Source organism: Kogia breviceps, chromosome 3, assembly GCF_026419965.1.
Source record: "Kogia breviceps isolate mKogBre1 chromosome 3, mKogBre1 haplotype 1, whole genome shotgun sequence".
Taxonomy (NCBI): Eukaryota; Metazoa; Chordata; class Mammalia; order Artiodactyla; family Physeteridae; genus Kogia; species Kogia breviceps.
Window position 1 is genome coordinate 183,072,536 of NC_081312.1, and position 21,581 is coordinate 183,094,116.

The following is a 21,581-nucleotide window of genomic DNA, read 5'->3' on the forward strand; positions in this document are numbered from 1 at the left end:
GAAGATGCAGGGGTAGATACAGACAATCCATCTGAGAGAACGTTACATCTTCACACACCGTTTCAGACATTCCAGGGCTGGCAGTCCTTTCAGCACAAACATTCTGCTTGGATGTGTTTCCAGGGACACACGCATTACTGTAGATAAGAGCAAAGCTGCCTATCACAGAGGTAAACAATTACTTGTTTAATGATTCTGCCGCTGCAGTTTCCGCACTGGGTGTGGTGCAGGGTGTGCACATTTACACAACTTCTTGGGCATCATCACAGCCACTTAGAAGGAGGCTCTGATATGAGCAGATTTTCTGCAGTGACAAGAAACACACTTGAGTATTTTTCTCTCTCTGTTTCACAGCTCTTGTCGACCAGCCACTGGCAGAAGTCACCATTCCTTCAGCTAAGCAATGCTGCTTTCCAAAATCCTTTGGCAAATTCTCCTAGAGATTTGTTTTTCTGCTTCTTCCTAATTTAGAAACAGTCCTCAAAGGAAAAAAAAAAAAAAAACTGACAAATCGATGTGAGAAGAAACTAACTCTGATTTAATGCTGCATTTCTTTCATGGAAAGTTTCAGAGTGTGTCATCAACAACCAATAAAAGTGGACAAGATCATTTTGGGGAAAAAAGTAAACAAAAATGGGTATACCCAAGATTAGATTTTTTTTTATTCAAGAAGCAACATGTGACACAAAGTCAAGATTTTATTAAAATCATTTGTAAGTTGACATAAAATCTCGGTGGTGAAGGAAAACTGTTAATAAAGCAAAAATAATGAGTTATGTGAATAAACAGAAGGGTGAACTGTGGCATTTAAACGATTACATGATTGTCATTATTCTTTTCATAATAATAAGCAACTCTGTGAACATCTATTCAAGGAGCTGAAAGCTGTGCCTCATATGGAATTTGCAGCTGAATTAAGCCTTCGTTTCCTGCCTTTGGCAATTTCAAGGAAACAAATGGAAATGGTTTGAAGAACTTATAAAAAATCGACCACCCACCAAAACAATTTAAAAGGCAAGGTGGTAAGCACTAGAGAGAGAAGAAAACAAAACAAACACACACACAGGATTCATTTGTGAGATAGAAAAAGAGATAACAGAAGTAATAATGAGCGAAGCAACCAGAAGTCCAGCCCACGCCAACCCCTTATTTGTTCTTGGCTGTCAGGGGTTTCCGGCTGATCTTTTTCGATTTGTCATTATTTTTCTTCGGCGGTTCTGGGTTTGCCTGCATGTGTCTGCCGTAGAGGCTGAAAAGAGAGAGGAGGGGACACCGTGAGATCTACCATGTGAACACAAGATATGCTTCTACTGGCAGTTTTCATCAATGGATTCATCTCCAGGAATATTCCGGAAGGCAAAGAACAGCACAAGGTCATTTCTGTCTTCTCTGGGTCATACGCTGGATTTAAGAATTGTAAACTGTCTTACACACACACACACACACACACACACACACACACACATTCTCTCTCTCTCTCTCCCCGCCAGGCCATGAAGTCCAATTCTGGACAAGTCTCTCGAATCCTACACTCCCTGGGCTAAGTGTGAAATCAGCAAAGGAAGAGAGATCCAGGACTAGGGGAACCACGATACCCAGCCTGGCCGGTCCGGACCGAAGCTCCCCGGGCCACGAGGGCTGAAGTCAACAGTGACAGAAATTGGGCCAAACTGCAAAGACGGAGTGTCCACTTAGTGCAAAGTGAACAGCATGCCGGCCCGAGAGCCCCAGGGCCGGGTGATGTGACAGAGAGCGATGGTGTCCGAGCCCTCGCTAGCTGCTCACCCGTGACGGATGGCGCCGGATGGCGACCACCCATCGGTGCCACGTTAATAAGTACCGCTGATTAAATGTTGACAGAGTAGCCTACAATTACAGCCATGGCATCCATCGCAGAGCGGAGTTCGCTCCGCGGCTGAGGGGATGCAACCCAACAGCAGGTAGTCAATTACTTGGTAATTTATGAGCAACTCTGATTAAACGAAATTAAAAGCCACCCTAAGATAAATACAGCTCAACCTTAACTCCCCTTACTGATGTAACTGTGTTGCCGAGAGAGGCAGGTGGGTGTCTCAGTGCTTCCCGAGGGGAGGCAGTGCCTGACCCCACTTGGTGCGACTGCCTTATGCTAACTGAACCGGGCGGACACAAAGACTGACCTTCCTGTACAAGGCGTGTGCCGTGTTCTAGGGTCCACGCAGGGAATCGACATCCTCTCCTGCACTGGGCACACACACTGATGCTCTTGATGACACAGACGCTGTGGCTCACAGGCCAAGGGAGGGACCCGGGGCTCCGAGGTGTCCAACTGACTGGACGCTCAGGGAGAGCTGGACACTGGGTTTTGACAGGTCAAGTGTAGTCTATCTTCTCCAGAGGCTTCCAAGCGTCTCCTCAGAAGCAGTAACAAGCAGGATCTACCAACAGTGGTCGTGAAGATGGGTTTCTGCTCCCGAGGAGTTTAGAACGCAGAATGTGGCCGCGGCCAGAGCTACGAGCTGAAGAAGGTGAAGTCCAGCCAGGCGCTGGGAACGTTCTCTGGGTAGAGGGCAGGGTGAAGGAGGTACCACGTGTCCTAGATGGGTAACACCAGCACTTGCAAGTCAGCGTTCAAATTCTGTACAAGCTCCCTTAGGGGACTTCTGGCTAATTGAATGGAGAGGCAGGCCCAGTCCTGCCCGGCGCCCCGGAGCAGAAACACCTTCCTCCCCAAGAGAACCTGCCATCCAGGAAAACAGATCTTCAAACCAACACAGCCCCCCACCCCCACCCCTAGACTTCAAAGAGAGCGGCTGGTTCCCTTCGAGGTCTATGCCCTGGACACCTGGGGTTCCTGGATCCAGGGGAAGAAACAGTGGTTTAGGCAGAAAGGAAGGTTCAGCCAGTCCGGTTGTACCGCTGTTGCCACTTCAACCCCCCAATGATGCCCCTGTCCTCACCCCCCCCCCACCCCCCCGGAACTTGTTATTGACACCTTACAGGGCAAAGGGACTCCGCAGAGGTGAGGCTGAGGATCCTGAGATAGGAGGACGACCTGGCATTACGTGGGAGGCTGCAACCTGTGCACCCCTTCCCCTGCCCCCCTCCAGTATGTCTCCCAGATATGCCAGACAGGGAGGGGAAACCCTGAGCCAAAGTAGAGCTGGCCCTCACATTCCTCACCTTTATCAACACACCCTCTGAGACAAGCTTATCCTCGCACGGCGCCTGCCCGTCTCCTCCTCCTAGGATGCCGCTTTCCTCAAGAGCAGGGGCTTAGCGCTCCAGTGGGATATGCTCCAAGCGCCTCCCACCCGGCACGAAGCCAGGCCTGACGGTTCTGTTCTGTGCATTCGCACAGGCACCTATGGTCTCAGGAGCCGCTTCCGCTGCACCACTTTCTTACAGCTTCACGTGTCTCTCCTCTACTTTCCAAACTTTTCTCCCCATAAAGGAAAAAAAGTGTATGCAGTTTTACTCGCAGACAGCATCAGATGTTAAGGATTACAAAAAGCTGCAGAAACACAACTCCCTCGCTCATGAATTTGGAAACCCGGCAAGACTCAGGTGCTGGGAAAGTGGTACCAAGGGAAATAAGGGGGCCAGAGGAGGGAGAAGCGATGAAAGACCTGAGGCAGGCCCGCTGGGGACCACATCCTGAACACGCAGGCATGGAAGGCTCCCCAGAAAGGGTGGCAGTGTCGCGGGGCCCTGACGGCGGTAATCCAGCGAAGTCATCTCGGGAGGCGGTGCCAAAGCTGCTCGGGACTCAGCAAGGCTCCTCTTTTCAGGGAGGAACTGGAATATTCCGACGTTCCGACGCCTGCCTTTTCAGACTCAGACCCCACTGCGTGCCTGGCCTTCCTGGGGCTACACAGCAAGTCACTCGCTACGAAGGGCTGGACGGGAGATAGCAGTCCTGAACCTGATGCTTAAAATCCTCGTCTGGCCGCTTGACGAACTGTTCGTTCCGGGCAAATGATTAGCGAGCCGCACCCCACCGCGCCTCGGTTTCTTCATCTGTTGAAGAACGATGCGTTTTCTCACGGGGTGGCCATGGTGGTGAAATGAGCCCCACACCGGGACAGGACTATTGGGCGTGGCCCGCAAGGGCTTGTGGGAAAACAAGGCTGAGGTGGGGTTATAGTCAGAGTGATTAAAAAAAGATAATTCTATGATGACTTTACTTCTCTAGGATTTTTTCCTCTGAAAAAGAACATGGTATTTTTTTTGAATCGACGCCGAATCGCCAAGCATCTCTGGAAGAAAGGTTTGAATCCTCTTTGAAGAAGGCAGCTGAGGCAGAGCTAAATGCATTCCCCCACTTCCTCTGTGACTCACCAGCAAGCCAGGGTGCCTCTGCCCTGCGCTGCCGGATGCTCTCCCTCCTCCAGCTGTGTGGCCAGATGAGAGCCTGCACTTGACTCTCATCTGTAGATCGGATACATGAGAGCGGCCATGCCCACCTGGAGACGTGGCCCTGGCAGAGCAGTACGGACAAGCATCTCAGGGTCCCCCGTCTGGGGTTCCACCAGCGATTAGCCATGGGGCCTCCGGGCAATTAAGTAAGTGGGCCCCCCAACATGTCCACATCCGAATCCCTGAAACCTGCGAATATGTTACCTTATATTGCAAAAGGGACTCTGCAGAGCTGCGTTAGTTAAGGATCTTGCGGTGGAGAGATTATCCTGGATTATCTGGGCGGGTCCAAAGTAATCCCAAGGGTCCTTTTAAGAGGGGGTGGGGGGCTGGTGGGCCAGAGTCAGAGATCTGAACGGGCTCAGCTGCCGGCTTTGACGTGGAGAGAGGAATGCGGGCAGACTCTAGACCCTAGGAAGGCAAGGAAACGCGTTCTCCCCTGGAGCTTCGGGAGGTCAAAACCCTGCTGACACCTAAATTTCAGGCTTCGACACCCGGAACTGTAACATAGTACACCGCTTATGGTTTTGGTCACTAATATCATGGTAATTTGTTATCACAACATTGTGAATAGGCTATACTCCAATATAAAATAAAAAGTTAAAAAAAAAAAAAGATCACGGTCATTTGTTAACAGTAGCAACAGGGAACTGATACAGTAAGTGATCCTCTCCGGGGCTGTCCGTGAGGATTTTACTTCATTTCGGCAGGAAAAAAAAAAAAAAAATTCTGGGGTAATAATTCACTGAAAAGAAGGAAAGATTAAAAACTAAGTTGCAGGGCTTCCCTGGTGGCGCAGTGGTTGAGAGTCCGCCTGCCGATGCAGGGGACGCGGGTTCGCGCCCCGGTCCGGGAAGATCCCACGTGCCGCGGAGCGGCTGGGCCCGTGAGATGTGGCCGCTGCGCCTGCGCGTCCGGAGCCTGTGCTCCGCAGCGGGAGAGGCCACAGCAGTGAGAGGCCCGCGTACAACAACAACAACAAAAAAAACTAAGTTGCAGAAAGAGCACAGAGGAGTGTCCCCAAGGAAAAACGGGTGCTGTTTCCACTAGAGGGAGAGGAAATGCGCAGGCCAGCTGTCCCCTCTCTGCCACAGTGAGACAGGAAGGAACTGGCTCTCTCCGTACTCTGAAGCTAACAGTCATGGCCCATGTCGGAGATGCACCCAGGATTTAATTCATAGAGGTGACAGGGAGGAGACCGAGAGGTCTGTGCCTTTGAAAGAATTTTGTTACATGCAGCTGTGTGCGGGGCCACATGGGGCAGGCGAGCTCAGGAGAGAGCAAAGCCCAGAGCCTTTATGGTGGTTTCACAAAAAGGAAGCGGGGAGGCAGGGTATGAGCGGGTTTGGAAGTGAATGATGTGATTAAACTTTCAGAGCCCAGGGCTAAAGAAGTGATCTCTAGTTATCCAGTACCTGGGTCTGGGTCACGGGGAATACTGACTGGCTTGGTGCATGTGAGCTACAGAAAAGAGGTGGTTAGGATAGGGGTTTGGGGTTGGTGGGCTTGGATACAAAAGGTGCGCTAACAGATGAGGTGTTTGCTCCTCTAGGAATGAGCTGCTAGCTCGGGAGTCTCCCCAGCCAGCAAGACCCCCAAGACGCCAGAGCATCGTAAAATAGAGAGAGCGGAAAGCAGGATAGACCAATACAGCCCACAGCCTTCGGGATGGATTTCCGTCCCCTCGATCACCCCATACTCTCCCCTCATGACGTACCTTCCACCTCTTCGACCTTGGAAGAGTCCCAACTACCCTTCAGACGGCGGCACAAGGTGCTTCCTTGGTGAGCACGGCCCCTCAGTGCTCTACTCAGATGACAGCACCCGTCCCGCCCTCCAGGAGCCCTGGCATCCTGCGTGGGGGATTCTGGAGAACAGCCCCGGGGCTTCACTCGCCCCTGCAGTCCTGCACCCGGTTTGCCCCACAGGACACGTGACACTGAGAAGGCGACGAACTTCTGCCACGGGCTGATGTCCTCACCGCTACCCCGCAGGGCTTGTGGAGGGAGATTAATCAGACATGGACAAGGGCCTGTGTGTGCGGGCTCAGAGCAGGTGTTCCAGAGCAGCAGCTGCTGCCTTTAGCCTCTCACGAAGGCCCACAACTCAGGCTAAGCTGGCCACTTCCTCCTGCTTCTCCGGACTTCGACTTTGCCCTCGTGAGCCTGGGGGGAGATCCTTTCTTGGGGAGGTTTCTGGCGGGCACTGAAATCTGACCATGCTGGCTTGAGGGCACTGACAGAGGAGCCCGGCTCACCGTCGCCGAGGGGCCACAGCCGCTGGGGGGGTCAAGTGCTCAACTCGGCATATGGAGGGCACCTGTGGCACGGGGCCTTGGAAAGTCTTCTGTCCCCTGAAATCCGAGGTCTACAGAGGATAACTGGGAGGTGTTCAAGGAGGGGAGAAAAACGAACAGAGAGCCATCTACAGTGACAGGACGGGATCAATTACACTCAGGAGTCTGATGAACAGGCTTCTGCTGCTGAAGAGACTCCTCCAAGGCGAGATGCCTGCGGATGCTCTGTGTGCTGTGGGAGTGGGCCCCGCCCTGAGCCACCATCTGCAGAAGCCCAGCCAAAGACCAGCTCCGGAGAAATCATCATGAAATGATGCCGTGGACAGCAGAGGTCACCACACTGGTCACTTGAGAGGCGTCTTGTCAAAGCTGCCTGTGCGCTGGCCCCCTGAAACTCCACGCAACTCAACACCCCTGCCTGATGACATCTAAGATGGCACAGCAAACAATTCCAGCCCACCAGAATCAAGAGTAAATTTCTCAACAAATACTACATTGAGTAGTATGATATGTACGCTTTCCTACTATCGATAGGTGCATTTTATTTAATGTGGGCATCTTCATTTGGGGGAAAAAAAAATCCATTTGAGTCTTACTGTTTCGGTTGGATCCAAGGGTCTCTTGCAGACCTTCACACCGCTTCACGGCTGCGGTACTGAAGACCACTGGGGACCATGTCTTTCCTTCTTGAAAAGTCTCCTCCCTTGGCTCCAATGCACTATTTTGGTTCTTATTCTTTCTCCAAGCAATTCTGCAGCCCTTGTGTTTTTGCTTTTAGCTCTATCCTCTCCCCTAGAAAGAGCATCTGATTCTGTAGCTTCAGTGATCATCTCTGAATAGGAGCCCTCCAAGTCACCACCATCTTCAACCCCTGCTATGCCTACTTCCCACTTGGACATTTAGCTATTATACCCAACCAAATGCACACAATAGTTCCTTCCCCCAGTTCCTCAGGTCTGTCCCTCCGAAGTCTCCAGACCTCCAGGATCAAAAAGATGAAGTCATTTTGGCACCTGCCTCTTTTTTCAGTCACCCCATTAATCAAGTTTGATTGAAGTGCTCTCTACCATAGACATTCTCAGCCTGGGGCCAGGGTAGGATCTGAAGCTCCAAGCAAAGCTGTATGTGCATTTTTCAGCAGAAAGTGAACACAGCTTTCATCGGCTTCTCAAAAGGTTTGTGACTCAGCGGATTAACAAGCTGCTTTACGGTACTTGCTCTTATTTCCATCATCTTATGATTTTATTCATTCTCTTTTTCTTCTACCTTAAAACAGGCCTATACCACATGGCCATCAGATTATTATAACAGGTCCCTTCTTGGTCCTTCTTTTTTTTTTTTCCCGGCCGCGCTATGTGGCTTGTGGGATCGTGGGATCTCACTTCCCCAACCAGGGATCGAACGCCGGACACCCGCAGTGAAAGTGCCGAGTCCCGACCACTGGACTGCCAGGGAATTCCCTCTTCTTGGTCTCCTTGAGACCGATCCCTTCCTTCCTCCAATGCGTCCTCCACATGACTGACGGAATTCTCTCTCCTCGGTTTATGCATGGAAAACAGCATCCGCTACCCACTGGATCAGAGAGCAGCCACAGGACATGCCGTGTAATGCCTAACTAACCCACCTTCATCTCTCTCTGTTCGCTCACAGTACGAGTTCAGAAAGGCTGGTCGGGAGGAAGGCCGCGTAGAGCGTGGGAAAGCTGGGCAGAGTGTGAGTTTTGCCACCTAGTAGCTAAGTACCCTTAGAGTCCCACAGCTTTCCAGAACCTCTGTTATCTTCACTGGAAGACGGCAGTATCTGTATACTGTCTACCTTGCAGGTGGATCTGCAAAATTTTTTACCACTAAATCAATCTAAGGCCCAGGATTAGCCTTTCCCGTCAGCCAGGATCCCTCTGGTCTCGGTGTTTTGCTGGTCTGTGTTGCTACTGCCTGGAACACCTAGCCTTCACCCTTTCTGTAGCTCAGACCTCAGCCACATCTTTCGGCTTTTCACAGCTTTCTCTGCCCTGCCGCCCGCCCCCGGTCCAATTTCTCTCTCCACAAAATACTAGGGGGGTTATTGGGATTTCATCATTAAGTCCTTCGTAAGATACAAAGAGATTTCTGCTCTTGGCTGTTATTTCCAAGTACCAGTAGAACACCTGGATCAGGACACATGGTGAATATGGTAGCCATGCAATCAGCATTCACTGGAAGTTGGATTTATCCTATTATCTTTTCAAAGGAAGGAACTGAGGCTTAGCGAAAGGTCTGGATCAAACCCAGGCAACCACTCCAAAGTTCAAACTCTTGAGGCGCTAAGTTATCTCGTCTCCCATCTTCCTGGATGTCTCAGTTTTGTCCTCTTAATCAGCCTCCCATTTTCCTGAGGGCGGGGACCTGCGGACTTCACTTCTTTTGTATTCTACATACTCAAGGCAACTGCTGGAAACACATTGTGTGCTATGTAAATATTATGTTTCAGAATGCCAGGTATATGAGAGGTACAATATGCTGTTCTTAAGTCATTTGCTCATGTCATATGCCTCCCTCCTGTTGTTTTGGGTGTTTCCATGGAAAGTCCTTATACAGACCAAGAAAAGAACCAATTTGAAAAATCTAAGTATATGGCCGGTGACAATAATGGAGAGAAATCATTTTGTGTCTAATCTGTAATCTTATGGTGGGATGCTAAATTTAAAACCTCCTCAAATAAATCTGTGGACAAAGTGTGAAGCCTAGATTATTAATAAGCATTTGCAGTATCTTTATTTATCCCATCCAGCAGCTTCTGAGGGGCTAGTGACAGAACCTTAGCACATACATTGCTGAGTCTTAAAGAAAAAAAAAAAAAATGAACAGTTACCATATTCCCACGAGCAGTCTCATTAATTCAAAAGGCAACGATTTTTTGAGATCAAACCTCCAAGAGGTGGTTCCATGAAATTCACTAACACCAGGATGTGTCTTTTACACTCGCCTCCATTATAACCGTCATCGCTCTCTGTCCCCAACACACAGTGTAAAAAGGAATTATCAACATACATGTGATCAACAGCATCTGTATAGAGAGCCAGAAGGAATCTGTAGCTGGCTTAGGACAGATATTAAGCTATACAAAAATACGAAATGTAAGGCGGATTTTAAAAATACCCCATACATTCCAGACTCGCTCTCTGGCCCACAGAGGGGGAGAAATGAGGATTCTGGCAGAGCAAAACTAACAATCTCATGCACAAAAGATGCTCACTAAACTTCATCATCCTGTCTACTCTAATGACGTCTTCACTTAATAAAAATTCCCCGAGCAGTTGCAAGGATATAGGCAAGGTCTTTGGTTATGTATCAGAGGTCTGAGCTGTCACCAGCAAGCATGCAGTTCAGGGGCCACGCTCCCTGGGGAAGGAGCAAATACAGCTTTCACAGAATACACGCAGAGAAAAATCAATAACTGCAACTTGCTTCCCTGCTTAAGCATTTAAGAGGATAGGTAATCCTTTTAAATTAAACTGCAAAGTGCTAAATGTTGCGATTTACAGAATAAACTAAAAAGCAAAGGAAACAAGAGGAAGGGCATTGGTAAGTTTTCTAAACAAGCTACTTCCTTAAGAGACTTCAGACATGGAGTGCTGGGGGATACCTTTTATGAAAAGAATTACTTGGGGATACAGTATGTGGAGATTGAAAAAGAGACATCCAACCGTGCATGTGTCTATGTGTTTGTGATATACACACAGATATACAAACCTACTTACAGAGACAAGGAAGGGAGAAAATATTTCTATATGTGCATTTAATCCCTCCAAAAATTATTCCTAAGAAAACACAATGATTAAAATTCACTAACTTGAATCTGGCTCTCACAAGCTAAACAGTAATTACCTAATAGATTCGTTAACATGGACAGCTGGACGTTAATACCGTAAAATCACCAAGTATTGCTTTTGTCCATTTCATAGAACCCACTTTAAATTTCATATCCTGCCAATACGGACTTGGCTGGAGAGACAGGACAGTCAGGGCGAGAGTGAAATATCACCCAAAAACCTGAATTTAAAGACAGTAAGATTGCCCTCTAGGTGTTAAATGACAACATCAACACACAGTGAACCAAAGCAGAAACATGGGAAGTTACCCCAAATTAACGCCAGCACAACTCAGGCCAGCAAGACTTGGCGGGAAGCCAGCCAAGGGTATTAACAGAGCTGGAGACCCTGTCCATCAGAAGAGCGTGGTTTTGGTCAGCGACTCAAACAGTGGGGTAGCTGCCAGCAGTGGGCACCTATGCACTACCCGGAGAAAGGCGGTGAGGACCCAGCTGGGAGTTCTGTGGGTGCCCTGATAGGACTATGTCTCTAAGGAGAAGCAGAGAAAATAAACATGGTGTCACCACGGTCCTTCAAAGGCTGACCCGCTCCTGCACTGGTCCAGCTGCTGGCCAGTTCTCTCCGCTCTTCGGCTACTACCCTCCATGTTCCCGATCTCTAGCACGTGGGCAAACAGATCAGGTCCCTGCCCACTTCTGAGGCTTGTACTTGTTACTTCCTCTGCCTGAACAAGAGTCCTTCTCCAGGTCTCCCTGAGATAGGCACTCTTCCTATCCCCCTTTCACAGGTGAGGGGACGGACACAGAGAGCTTCAATACCTTGGGTGTGAATGGCTACGCTATCCCAACTTTGGTGTCAGAAGAACTCAGTCTCAAACCTCTCCCTTTACTCCGGGTACAGAAACTGGTTCATACGTGAGCCTGTAGCCAACCGGCGCCGACCAGAGAAAGACCTAGGACCTCAGCGCACACTGTTAGGAAGAAAAGTCCTTTCTTTTCTGTTTGAGTTGAGTTGGGAGCCCAGATGTGCTGCCAGCACGGTGACCTCGGCGAAGAGAGCCTGCCTGGGAGACGAACCAGCAGACAAAGCAGAACTGAAAGATGGAGAGAAATGGAGGCCAGTGACATTGAGCCCTTGACCGTGCCATGCCTGAAGTCTACTGTATTGCTGGATTATTAGTAGCATAAAATAAATAATCTCCATTCCTCTTACGCTTTGTGTTTCCTGCAATCCAAGGAATGCCGAGTCCTGACTGATGCATCACTCTGGTCTACTTCAAATGTGAGTTCCTAACAGAGGTCTTTTTTGCCCACATTCTCTCTCTTTAACCACATTCACTTCCGTCACACCCACAGTCACAATATAATTATTTTCATTACTTGCTGTCTGCCACCTCCCTGACTGGAAAGTTAACTCCGAGAAAGCAGGAAACTTGTCTGTCTTCTTGAGTGTCCTCTCCGAGCGGTATGCCACGGGCAAATGATGAACGTTTGTTGACTGACTGAATGAAAGCATACATCACTGTACTTACTAGGATGCACTGAAATATCCAGCCCGTGCTCTGCAACAAGAGAAGCCACTGCAATGAGAAGCCCGCGCACCGCAGCGAAGAGTAGCCCCCGCTCGCCGCAACTAGAGAAAGCCCGCGCGCGGCAACGAAGACCCAACTCAGCCAAAAATTAAAAAAATAAAATAAAATAAATTTATTTTAAAAAATTAGCCCTGATATGCTCAGCAGATTTAATATATCTCATCTAGTTCCTCCTAGTTTGTTGTTGTTGTTGTTGTTGTTAAATCAGATTCTTAAGAGTCTCAGAGAAATTTATGGTCTTAAGTGCCAAAAGGTTAAAAATTAAGATGTCTGTGGTTTCCGCTTGGATGTTAAAGACGATCTACTGGAGGATTCCGTGCATCAGCCCTGAATCTGAGTGGCATCCCGGGAATTTGAGGGGAGGCTAGGACTCTCTCTTGGGCTCCAGCTTTAGCTTCTGAGGCCCCCAACGGGTCTTGCAGACTCAGAGCAAAGCTGCGGCCGTGGGTGGAGAGAGAAGAGCTTGTCACAACAGGCCTTTTCATCCAAGAATCGCAAGCCTTCCCTCTACGAGTCTCACCCGCCCAACACTCCAGGAAGGCGTTAGCCCTAAACACAGACGGCAGAAGTGAGGCAGAAGCAGAGGCGCGAGGTGGAGACGCCAGAGGCCCGGGGTTTCTGTGCAATCCTGCCTGACGCTGCTCTCCTGCCTCCGTTTCCGGTACAGGCAGACCTCGTCGCATCCCACTTGGCAGAAGCTGCCTTTTTTACAAATGGAAGGACTGCGGCAACCCTGCGTCTAGCAAGTTAATCGGTGCCGTTTTTCCAGCAGTGTAACTGCTTAATGAAGGAAGGTACACTATGTTAGCCATAATGCGATTGCACACTTTATAATGTCAACGTGACTTTTATGCGCACTGAGAAACCTGAAACGCCGTGGGCCTCGTTTTATCGCGATACTTGCTCTATTGCCGGGGAGTGCGGCGCGCGGCCTGGAACGGAACCCACAGTATCTACATCAAGAGGCTGTGGTCACGTGATGACACTTGGGTGAAAAATCACAAAGGGAACGCGTGCACAACAGTTATGTCCAATACTCACAAACCACGTTCTGTAACAAATGACTCAAACTGACCTGTCTTCTCATGGAAAAATATGTCCCTCCAACCCCCACCCCCAACGCCCGGATAGCTATTAATCAAGAAGATTTCTGTCCAACATGTTTTGCCTGGCATGGTAAAACAAGCCCCTCTTAGTCAGTCTACTGAACACCTGCAGCGGGTTCATTTTTCCTCTCATAAATATTTCAGGAAGCTTTTCTTAAAGTTTTATTTTTAAACACATATTAGTACTTCCACTTTGTAGAGACATATTCTCTACTTTCACATATGTATAGTTCTGTCCAAAATAGGAGATCCACCAAGGTAACTTTAAACTTTCTAGTAGCCACGTTAAAAAAGTAAAAAGAAATAGATGAAATCAATTTTAGTAATATATTTAATATATTTAATTTAAACCCAACAGATCCAAAATATCATTTCAATGTGTAATCCATATCAACATGATATGGATTACATATGTCTTATCCTTAATCTAAAGATAAATGAGTTAATATCATACATTTAATGATTTTTTTGTGTGTGTACTAAGTGTCTTTGAAATCTGGTATTTGAAAACTCTGATAGCACATCCCAATCAGACAGGCTGTAATTCAAGGGCTCAAGAGTTGTTAGCAGGCTTCCCTGGTGGCGCAGTGGTTGAGAATCTGCCTGCCAATGCAGGGGACACGGGTTCAAGCCCTGGTCTGGGAAGATCCCACATGCCGCGGAGCAACCAGGCCCGTGAGCCACAACTACTGAGCCTGCGCGTCTGGAGCTTGTGCTGCGTAACAAGAGAGGCCGCGACAGTGAGAGGCCCGTGCACTGCAATGAAGAGTGGCCCCCGCTCGCCGCAACTAGAGAAAGCCCTCGCACAGAAACGAAGACCCAACACAGCCAAAAATAAATAAATTAATTAATTAATTAATTAATTTTTAAAAAGAGTTGTTAGCAGTTACCATGTTGCACAACACAGACAGAGACCATTTGAAAATGGTGAAATTGAGCGTGGTGAAATCAAGCGATCTTCTTGTACTTAGATGAAAGGCATTTTGAAAGCTGATGGATCCTTTCTTGGCACATGGTTACTTTTAATGCTTTAGAAAAAGGATGGATATATATTTATATATACATTTTGTATATGTATATATTTTATATCTGTGTAAAACATATATACTTATATATGTATATAAAATGATATAATATTTTTAAAAAGTAATCCCACTTACCTAGAGAGTCTTCCAATATGTTTAACTGTTTGTAGTAGTTCTGAATATGAGCCTGGAAGGGTCTTCAGGCCAACACATACAACTCCTAAAGCCCATGAACTTGGTTGGAGAAAAGTACAGTCAGTCCCTCCTTCCCCAAAGCAAGGAAACATAAAAACAACTTTAAGAGCCACAGAAGCTCAGCTCACAGCTGGCCAGAGGGCACCACCTAGGCTGGGACTTGGGCAGCAGCAGCTCTAGACCACGTTCATTCATGAGTTTTGCCACATTCCAGGCAAGCGGGACCTCCTCACCCAGCCGTGATTCAATTTGTTACACAGCAGAAACACACACACCATTGTAAAGCAATTATACTCCAATAACGATGTTAAAAAAATTTTAAAAAATAAAGTGGCAAATACTAAATCCAGACTCAGGCACTTCACCCTGCTCCATCCCCCCGCCCCACCCTGTCCATCTCATCTCTGAACTGCAGGGAGGTCTACAAAAGCTCGCTGCAGACGGCCATGAGGGGGGAACAGCACGATCGGGCTTTTATAAAGGAGAAAACAACGTGTTTACGAGAGACAGGGGACAAATATGAAATCTGCTGCTACATCAGCGATAACATTATCAGTACTTTCTCCATTCCTCGTCGAGGTATTTTTTTTCCCCCAAACTCAGAAAAAGTCAATTGAAAACTAAAGAATGGGTGAGATCCGAAGGCTTTTGCGCTCCCACAGGCGTCTTTAGGATCCTTTTGACGGCCATTGACTTGTTCTCAAATACCAGTGCTCCATTCCCTGCAATGACACAGCCTCTCACCTGCCACCCCTTTTGAGTTCCCTTGCTCTGCTTGTATCTCTCAGGTCACAGGGCTGCCACCTTTGCCTCTCTGGCTAATACCGACGATGAGCCGCTCTAATGGGGACACTTTGCAGAGCTGACTTTGCCCACAAGGAGCAAGGCTGGTATGACGCTTGAGTACTGGCTGAACGAAAGGATTCTGGGCAGACCTCTCAGCTGTGCAGTCTGGGATACTTACTCTAAGCCTCAGTTTTTCAATCTGTAAAGCGGAAATTATAATCGGACCTACACTGCTTACAACTGTGAGCAATGGATAGGGAAAGCACGTAAAAAGCCTGTCACTGCGTCTGACCGCACATCAAACATGAACTTTTTCTTTCACTACGACCACTGTTAAGAGAAGTTAGGTCACCTTGGCAGGATCTCATAACAAATGGGAAAGGAAAGGTCCAAGCATTGATTTGTCCAATTTCAAAATCCAGCCTGCTGAGAGAGAGAGAGAGAGAGAGAGAGAGAGAGAGAGAGAGAGAGAGGGAGGGAGGGAGGGAGGGAGGGAGGGAGGGATTCTCTATGCTCAGCACCTGCATGGAAGTTAAAATGTCTGGCAGACTATTAGACCTGGTTCTGAGGTTGGTCTATGATAAATGGCAGCTGGGTAACCTCGGAGAACTTACTTAACCTCTCTGAGCATGCTTTCTCACCCAGAAAATGGGAATGATAATAATAATAGTACATACCTCATAGGGTCATTAGGAGGATGAAATAAGGTACAGTGCTTAGCAGGTACGAAACACATGCTTATTCAACAAGGCTTTTACACACAATGAGCTCTGAACTGGGCTTGTCCATTCTAAACTTGGTTGAAGCCACAGAGTTACAAAATGCCTTATGGCTGTGCGCCCCAAGTTTTGCACAAAACGGTTTCTTTCCAAAGAGTTCTTTTTTTTTAAAAAAAAAACATCTTTGTTGGAGTATAATTGCTTTACAGTGTTGTGTTAGTTTCTGGTGTATAACAAAGTGAATCAGCTATACGTATACACATGTCCCCATAACCCCTCCCTCTTGCGTTATCTTCTTCAATGTTATAATTTGTATGCTTGAGAGAAATGGCAGATGTCAGAGGACATAAGGTGAGGGCCTTGGCTATAAAACTACCAACAAGCTTAGTCACTTTCTGAGCCTGGTCCTCACTGAATTTAACACATAACCACGTTAGTCAATGACAAAGATGATCACGGAGGGTCTTCCTGCAAGAAGGTTCCACCTCTTTTTGCTCTGTCCAGGGTTCTGAATGGACGGCTCACCAGCACCATTAGGAAGAATGAATACCTATGGGTACTGAATACGCCTCCAGTCCTCCTCCTGCTGCAGCCGCCACCCTCCCATTCACAGGCTAAGCTCTTCTGGAATCTATTCAGAGGGGAACCACATTACGTAAGACTCAATAATCTTTATGGTAACTCTGCAGTGAAAGTGTCATTTGTTGTAACGAACACTGATCATAAGTTAAGCCCTGAGCTATTCTCTCCATTATCTTTCATTATACTGTTCCTTGCTCTGTTGTATTTCAGGACTACCGAGGGAATTCATCCAACTATGTTTGCTAGTCGGCTTTTCGTTACTCGGATTAGATGCAATGGAGCAATTTGCAAACACACTGACTCTTAAGGAAATGCATCAGACGCTGCTTACGTGCTCTCTGCCAGTGCCGGGGGCAACCCCCGCCCCCGCCGCCCCTCTCAGTTACGTGTCCCTTTCATTTGGCATTTTTCTATTTATTTTCCACTCAATCTACAGCACTGTTCTCCGCGCCCCGGTCTGAGAGAGTATTAACAACGTGTTTCTGGATATTTTTTTTTCCTTCAGCAATGACTCTCTGTTCAATTCGACAACCAGAATTTCCACGATCATCGTCACCTCTCACACAGCTCTCACTTGCAAACACCACTCTGCTTACGTCACAATCACTCCCTCCTCCGGCTGCTTTAAAGCGCACTAACTCCAAAAGGCACACGAGAGAGGGGAAGCTGGAATTGTTCCAGTTTTTAAAAGCCCGATATGAAAAACTCATTTTGCGCTTCGTATATTAAGCTTGAGAGTGGAATTTCCACACGCCTCTGTGCTCCGTGCTCTTGGAGTGGCTTCTAAGTAGGCTGTGAGTCCGTGGAGAGGCCACGTCACCGCCGTGCCTCAGAAGTCACAAGCACAAAGGCTTGGAGACCACGTGGGGTGGCCTCTGGTCGTGAACACTTGCAGGCTCTTCCACTTTTACTGAGTTTGGGGCTTCAGTGCATCCCTATCTGATACCGGGCATTGTTGCACTTCCTTAGGCCATTAGCTCTGACCCTGTTTGCCGTGATGCCAGAGAATGATCAGAGTACTAAATCTAAGGAAATGGTACGTGCGAACCCCAAAGATCTGGGCTTGCCACCCTGGGTGTCTTTTTAAGGGCGGGCGTGGCTGAGAATGCTCTCCTTTCAGGGAACTCTAGCTCAATGAACTGGATAATATGCAGACAGCCGTGCCACAGTGATGCCCTATTCTCTGTTACCGTACTTTTCTCCTGACACACACCAGAGAAAAGCTGAGAAGAAGCTTTTATTAAAATGTCTACAGCTATTTAAAAACAACAGTAAAAAAAAATTTTTCTTCCAGATATGACACTGTTGTTTCTGGTAAGTGCAGAAGACTTGGTGGATATGAAGATCACATATTACTATAAACATACATAAAACAAGGTCATATTTCTTGGGCATTTTGTTAATTGTGGGGAGGGTGGGCATAGAATCAGGCCAGAAAATAAGAGTTCAAAATATGGGTAAAGAGGATGATTGCTTTAAAGTTGAGACGAGCCAAAGGCACTGTAACATTATGAACAAGAAGGACAAAACTGGTAAACAAAGCTCCCCTGTACTTAAGGGAAATAATCATGCAGAGTAATTAACCAAAATCTCAAATTAGGTGTAACACATGTAACGACTAAAGAAGCAAGAGGCCTGAGAAAATGTTAGTAGATATTAAACCAAGAAACTGCTAGCATTTGACAAGAACCCAAAGCCAAAACGAAAGCTCACTTTAAATAGATTTACACCACGTTCCAGAGGAATTGCTAAGGAGCATGTCACCACACACAACCACAGAGGCGGGGACTGTTAATCTGTGTGAGACTCATTTTATTCATATATAAAATGGGCGTTTGCCCTGCCATCTAACTAAGTGGTTACGAGGATTCCACGTCAGGTACTTCACACCTGAAAATGACTCCTCTGGAACAAAGGCTCACAACCGTTACCCAAACCTCCGCCCAAAGTGCATCTGCCTAGTATAAAGTACTAACACAACATTGTAAACCAGTTAGACTTCAATTTTTTTTAATGGATTAAAAAAACAAATGAATGGAAAGACATCTATGAAGGTTTACACAGGAAGAGTATCATCTGAAATAACACTCGTGCGAAGAATGATCGGGGGCTTCCCTGGTGGCGCAGTGGTTAAGAATCCGCCTGCCAATGCAGCGGACACGGGTTCGAGCCCTGGTCCGGGAGGATCCCACATGCCGCGGAGTAACTGAGCCCGTGCGCCACAACCACTGAGCCTGCGCTCTAGAGCCTGCGAGCCACAACTACTGAGCCTGCGTGCCACAACTACTGAAGCCTGCTCGCCCAGAGTCCGTGCTCCGCAACAAGAGAAGCCACCGCAATGAGAAGCCCGTGCACCGCAACGAAGAGTAGCCCCCGCTCGCCACAACTAGAGAAAGCCCGTGCAACAACAACGAAGACCCAACGCAGCCAAAACTAAATAAATATTTATTTTTTTTAAAAAAGAATGCTCTCCATGTCCTATTGGCAAACAAGTATCTACTTAGCTTCTGTCACAGCGCAGCATGTTTTCACTTCAGTCTTGTCAATTTGGTTCCAGTGAGGAGTCAAGAAGTTGATGGTGACCCAGTCTGCTATCAAGAATAACGTGGGTAAGGATGAATCTCATCCCAGAGGCATCTGCATTTAACAAACAAGCAGTCAAAGCAACCTCCTCAAAACAGAGGAAGCAGACCCACAGCCTGCTTTAATTAGTACCTATGATTTTGGCTGGGTGCCCCAAGGAGGTATCCTGTGCATTTACTTCCTTCAACAAGAGGTGTTAGGCCAGCCTTCCACCCAAAGACACAGCAAATCAACTCTGAGAGACCGCTGACCCCAGACATATGGACACTTATTTGTACATGTGCAGAACATGGACATTTCTTAGATAGAACTGTAGAGAAAGAGGAACTCTGGCAGTAATCCAAACTATATCTTCTTTCATTTTTTAACTTCTACATTTCCTTTTTAAAAGAAACATATTACAACCCATTTGGAAATTCAGAAGTGGGTTAAAAAGAAAACTGCCAAAAATCTCCTACTTAACCATAACTTCTACTAGTATTGAGGTAAATTTCTTTCAAGTTTTCATCCCGAATATTTTTTAAACAGCAATAATCATAGTTCCTAATTTTATAATTAGGTTTATAATTTTAATCAAAAGTTATGGCATCAGTATTTGCCACATAATTGTAAACACAATTACTGACGGGCTATCTATAAATCTGTGCTCTGGTTCGTAATTAATGTGAACATTTCTTTGGGACACCAGTGTGGCTTTGGGGAAGTCATTTAACCTATCTAAGCTTCAGTTTTTCCTCACTGAAAAGAAAAAAAAATAGGGGTAAGTCATATGAACCAGCAGCATTAGAGTTTTGTGAAAGTTAAGAGATAATACATTGAAAGGAAGCAGTATCTGACAAAGCTAGATGTAAGCCTCCGTTGATGTAAACGGCGGATAACACACGAAACCACTTCTCACTGGACTGTCTTGAAATGAAGCGTAGCTGCGTACAACCCAGAAACCCAGGAGGAAGGGAGGCGAGATCCAGTCTTTCATTTACCAAGGGGAGCTGACCACGAGTGCGGAAAGGCACCTCTCCAGTGCACGGATGCAGCGTGCCTCAAGCAGGGCTCGGGAGCGGCCGCCGGCCACTTCCGGTTGGGAGGTAGAGGGGTTTTAGGCACAGGCATAAAAATGCTAAAAACACAGTCTCCAAACCTGCAACATATTTTAAATAAGCACACTTAACAAAGTTAACGGTTTAAGACAGTGACAGTGGCGGTGAAGGCAACACGATGACTTACAGGCAACGCAGTGGCCCTCGACCGGGCACAACTCTGCCCTCCCCCGGGGGCCATCTGGCTACGTCCAGAAACACCTTCGGCCGTCACACCTGGGGGTGCGCTGCTGGCACCTAGCGGTCAGAGACCAGCGTGCTGCGAAACATCCTACGACGCACAGGACCGCCTCCAACAACGGGAAGTCGTCTGGTCCAAAAACTATCAATCACACAGAGGTTGAAAAACCATGGCGTAAACAACTCGCAAGTAAAATTGCACCTTAGTGACTATGAAAGCCAGGGAGATGTGGGTCTGCTCCCCTCCCCCCACCTCAGCCTCCCCGATATCACATCTCCCCCAAGGGATGTCTCCCAAAGTCGTTCTGTGAAATGACGACAGGGACGGATGCCAACTTTAAATCTGAACGACCACGTATTTTTCTTCACTGTGAACGATGTCAATGTATCGTTTAGAATACGTAAGGCGGGCTTTTTTAAAGGGGAATTTTAGGATGTGAGTCGATTTAAAGAAAAAGATTAAACCTTATAACAACACAGGTGCTCTCTGGATATGGCAAAGTCACTCCTCCAGAGAGGAGTGTTTCTGTACGTATTTTGTTTTTTGTAGAGATACCACTCATAGGAAGCCACTGAACAGATTCAATTAGATGCTGAGGATGACATTAGGTTAGTAAAATTCTCCAAGTTACAAAATGAAAAGAAAAGCACAGATCCACTCGTTCTAAGGTTTCTTTTTCTCGGAAGGAACTCCGCTTGTAGTAATACCCAGGGATATCACAACCACGGCATTCCAAAGAAGGGAACTGATCAGAACTTTATCTAAAGCAGCGGGCAGGGCTCTAGAAAATGCTCAGTGAAAAAGCTTCTTAGTTGGGAAAAATATCAAGATTTATTGAAAAACGTTGTTTATAAACTAAGGCTAGAGAGGGTTTACACCAATTCACGCAGGTGCAACAAGAAGAAAAATTAGCACTCCACTGGAATAGATGTGTGAAGACAGACTTCAATGGCAGAGTGTGCAGAGAGAAGAAGCACATCAAACAGCTCCCTAGGATGAGTCTAAATCTAAGAGAATAAGTCCTTGTGAATGACCATGACTCAGCTCAAAGGTAAGGATTCTTGACCCAGAGCTCTCCTGGGATCATTTGAAGGAAAAAGTAACTATATTTAAGAAAGTCTGATAGCCAAGACATGGAAGCAACCTTAATGTCCATCGACAGATGAATGGATAGAGAAGATGTACATACAGACAATGGAATATTACTCAGC

The 21,581-nt window shown here is 47.2% G+C and overlaps 1 protein-coding gene across 4 annotated transcripts in view; it reads right to left on the reverse strand.

Moving 5' to 3' along the window:
- Positions 1–680: 680 nt before the first annotated feature.
- Positions 681–21,581, reverse strand: part of RSU1 (Ras suppressor protein 1) — a 187,950-nt gene continuing 167,049 nt past the window's right edge. For all 4 annotated transcript variants that reach the window (XM_059059232.2, XM_059059229.2, XM_059059231.2 and 1 more), the window contains one exon: positions 681–1,249. In XM_059059232.2, coding sequence (XP_058915215.1) covers positions 1,147–1,249 — 103 coding nt within the window. In that variant the 3' untranslated portion in view covers positions 681–1,146. The remainder of the gene's footprint in view (positions 1,250–21,581) is intronic.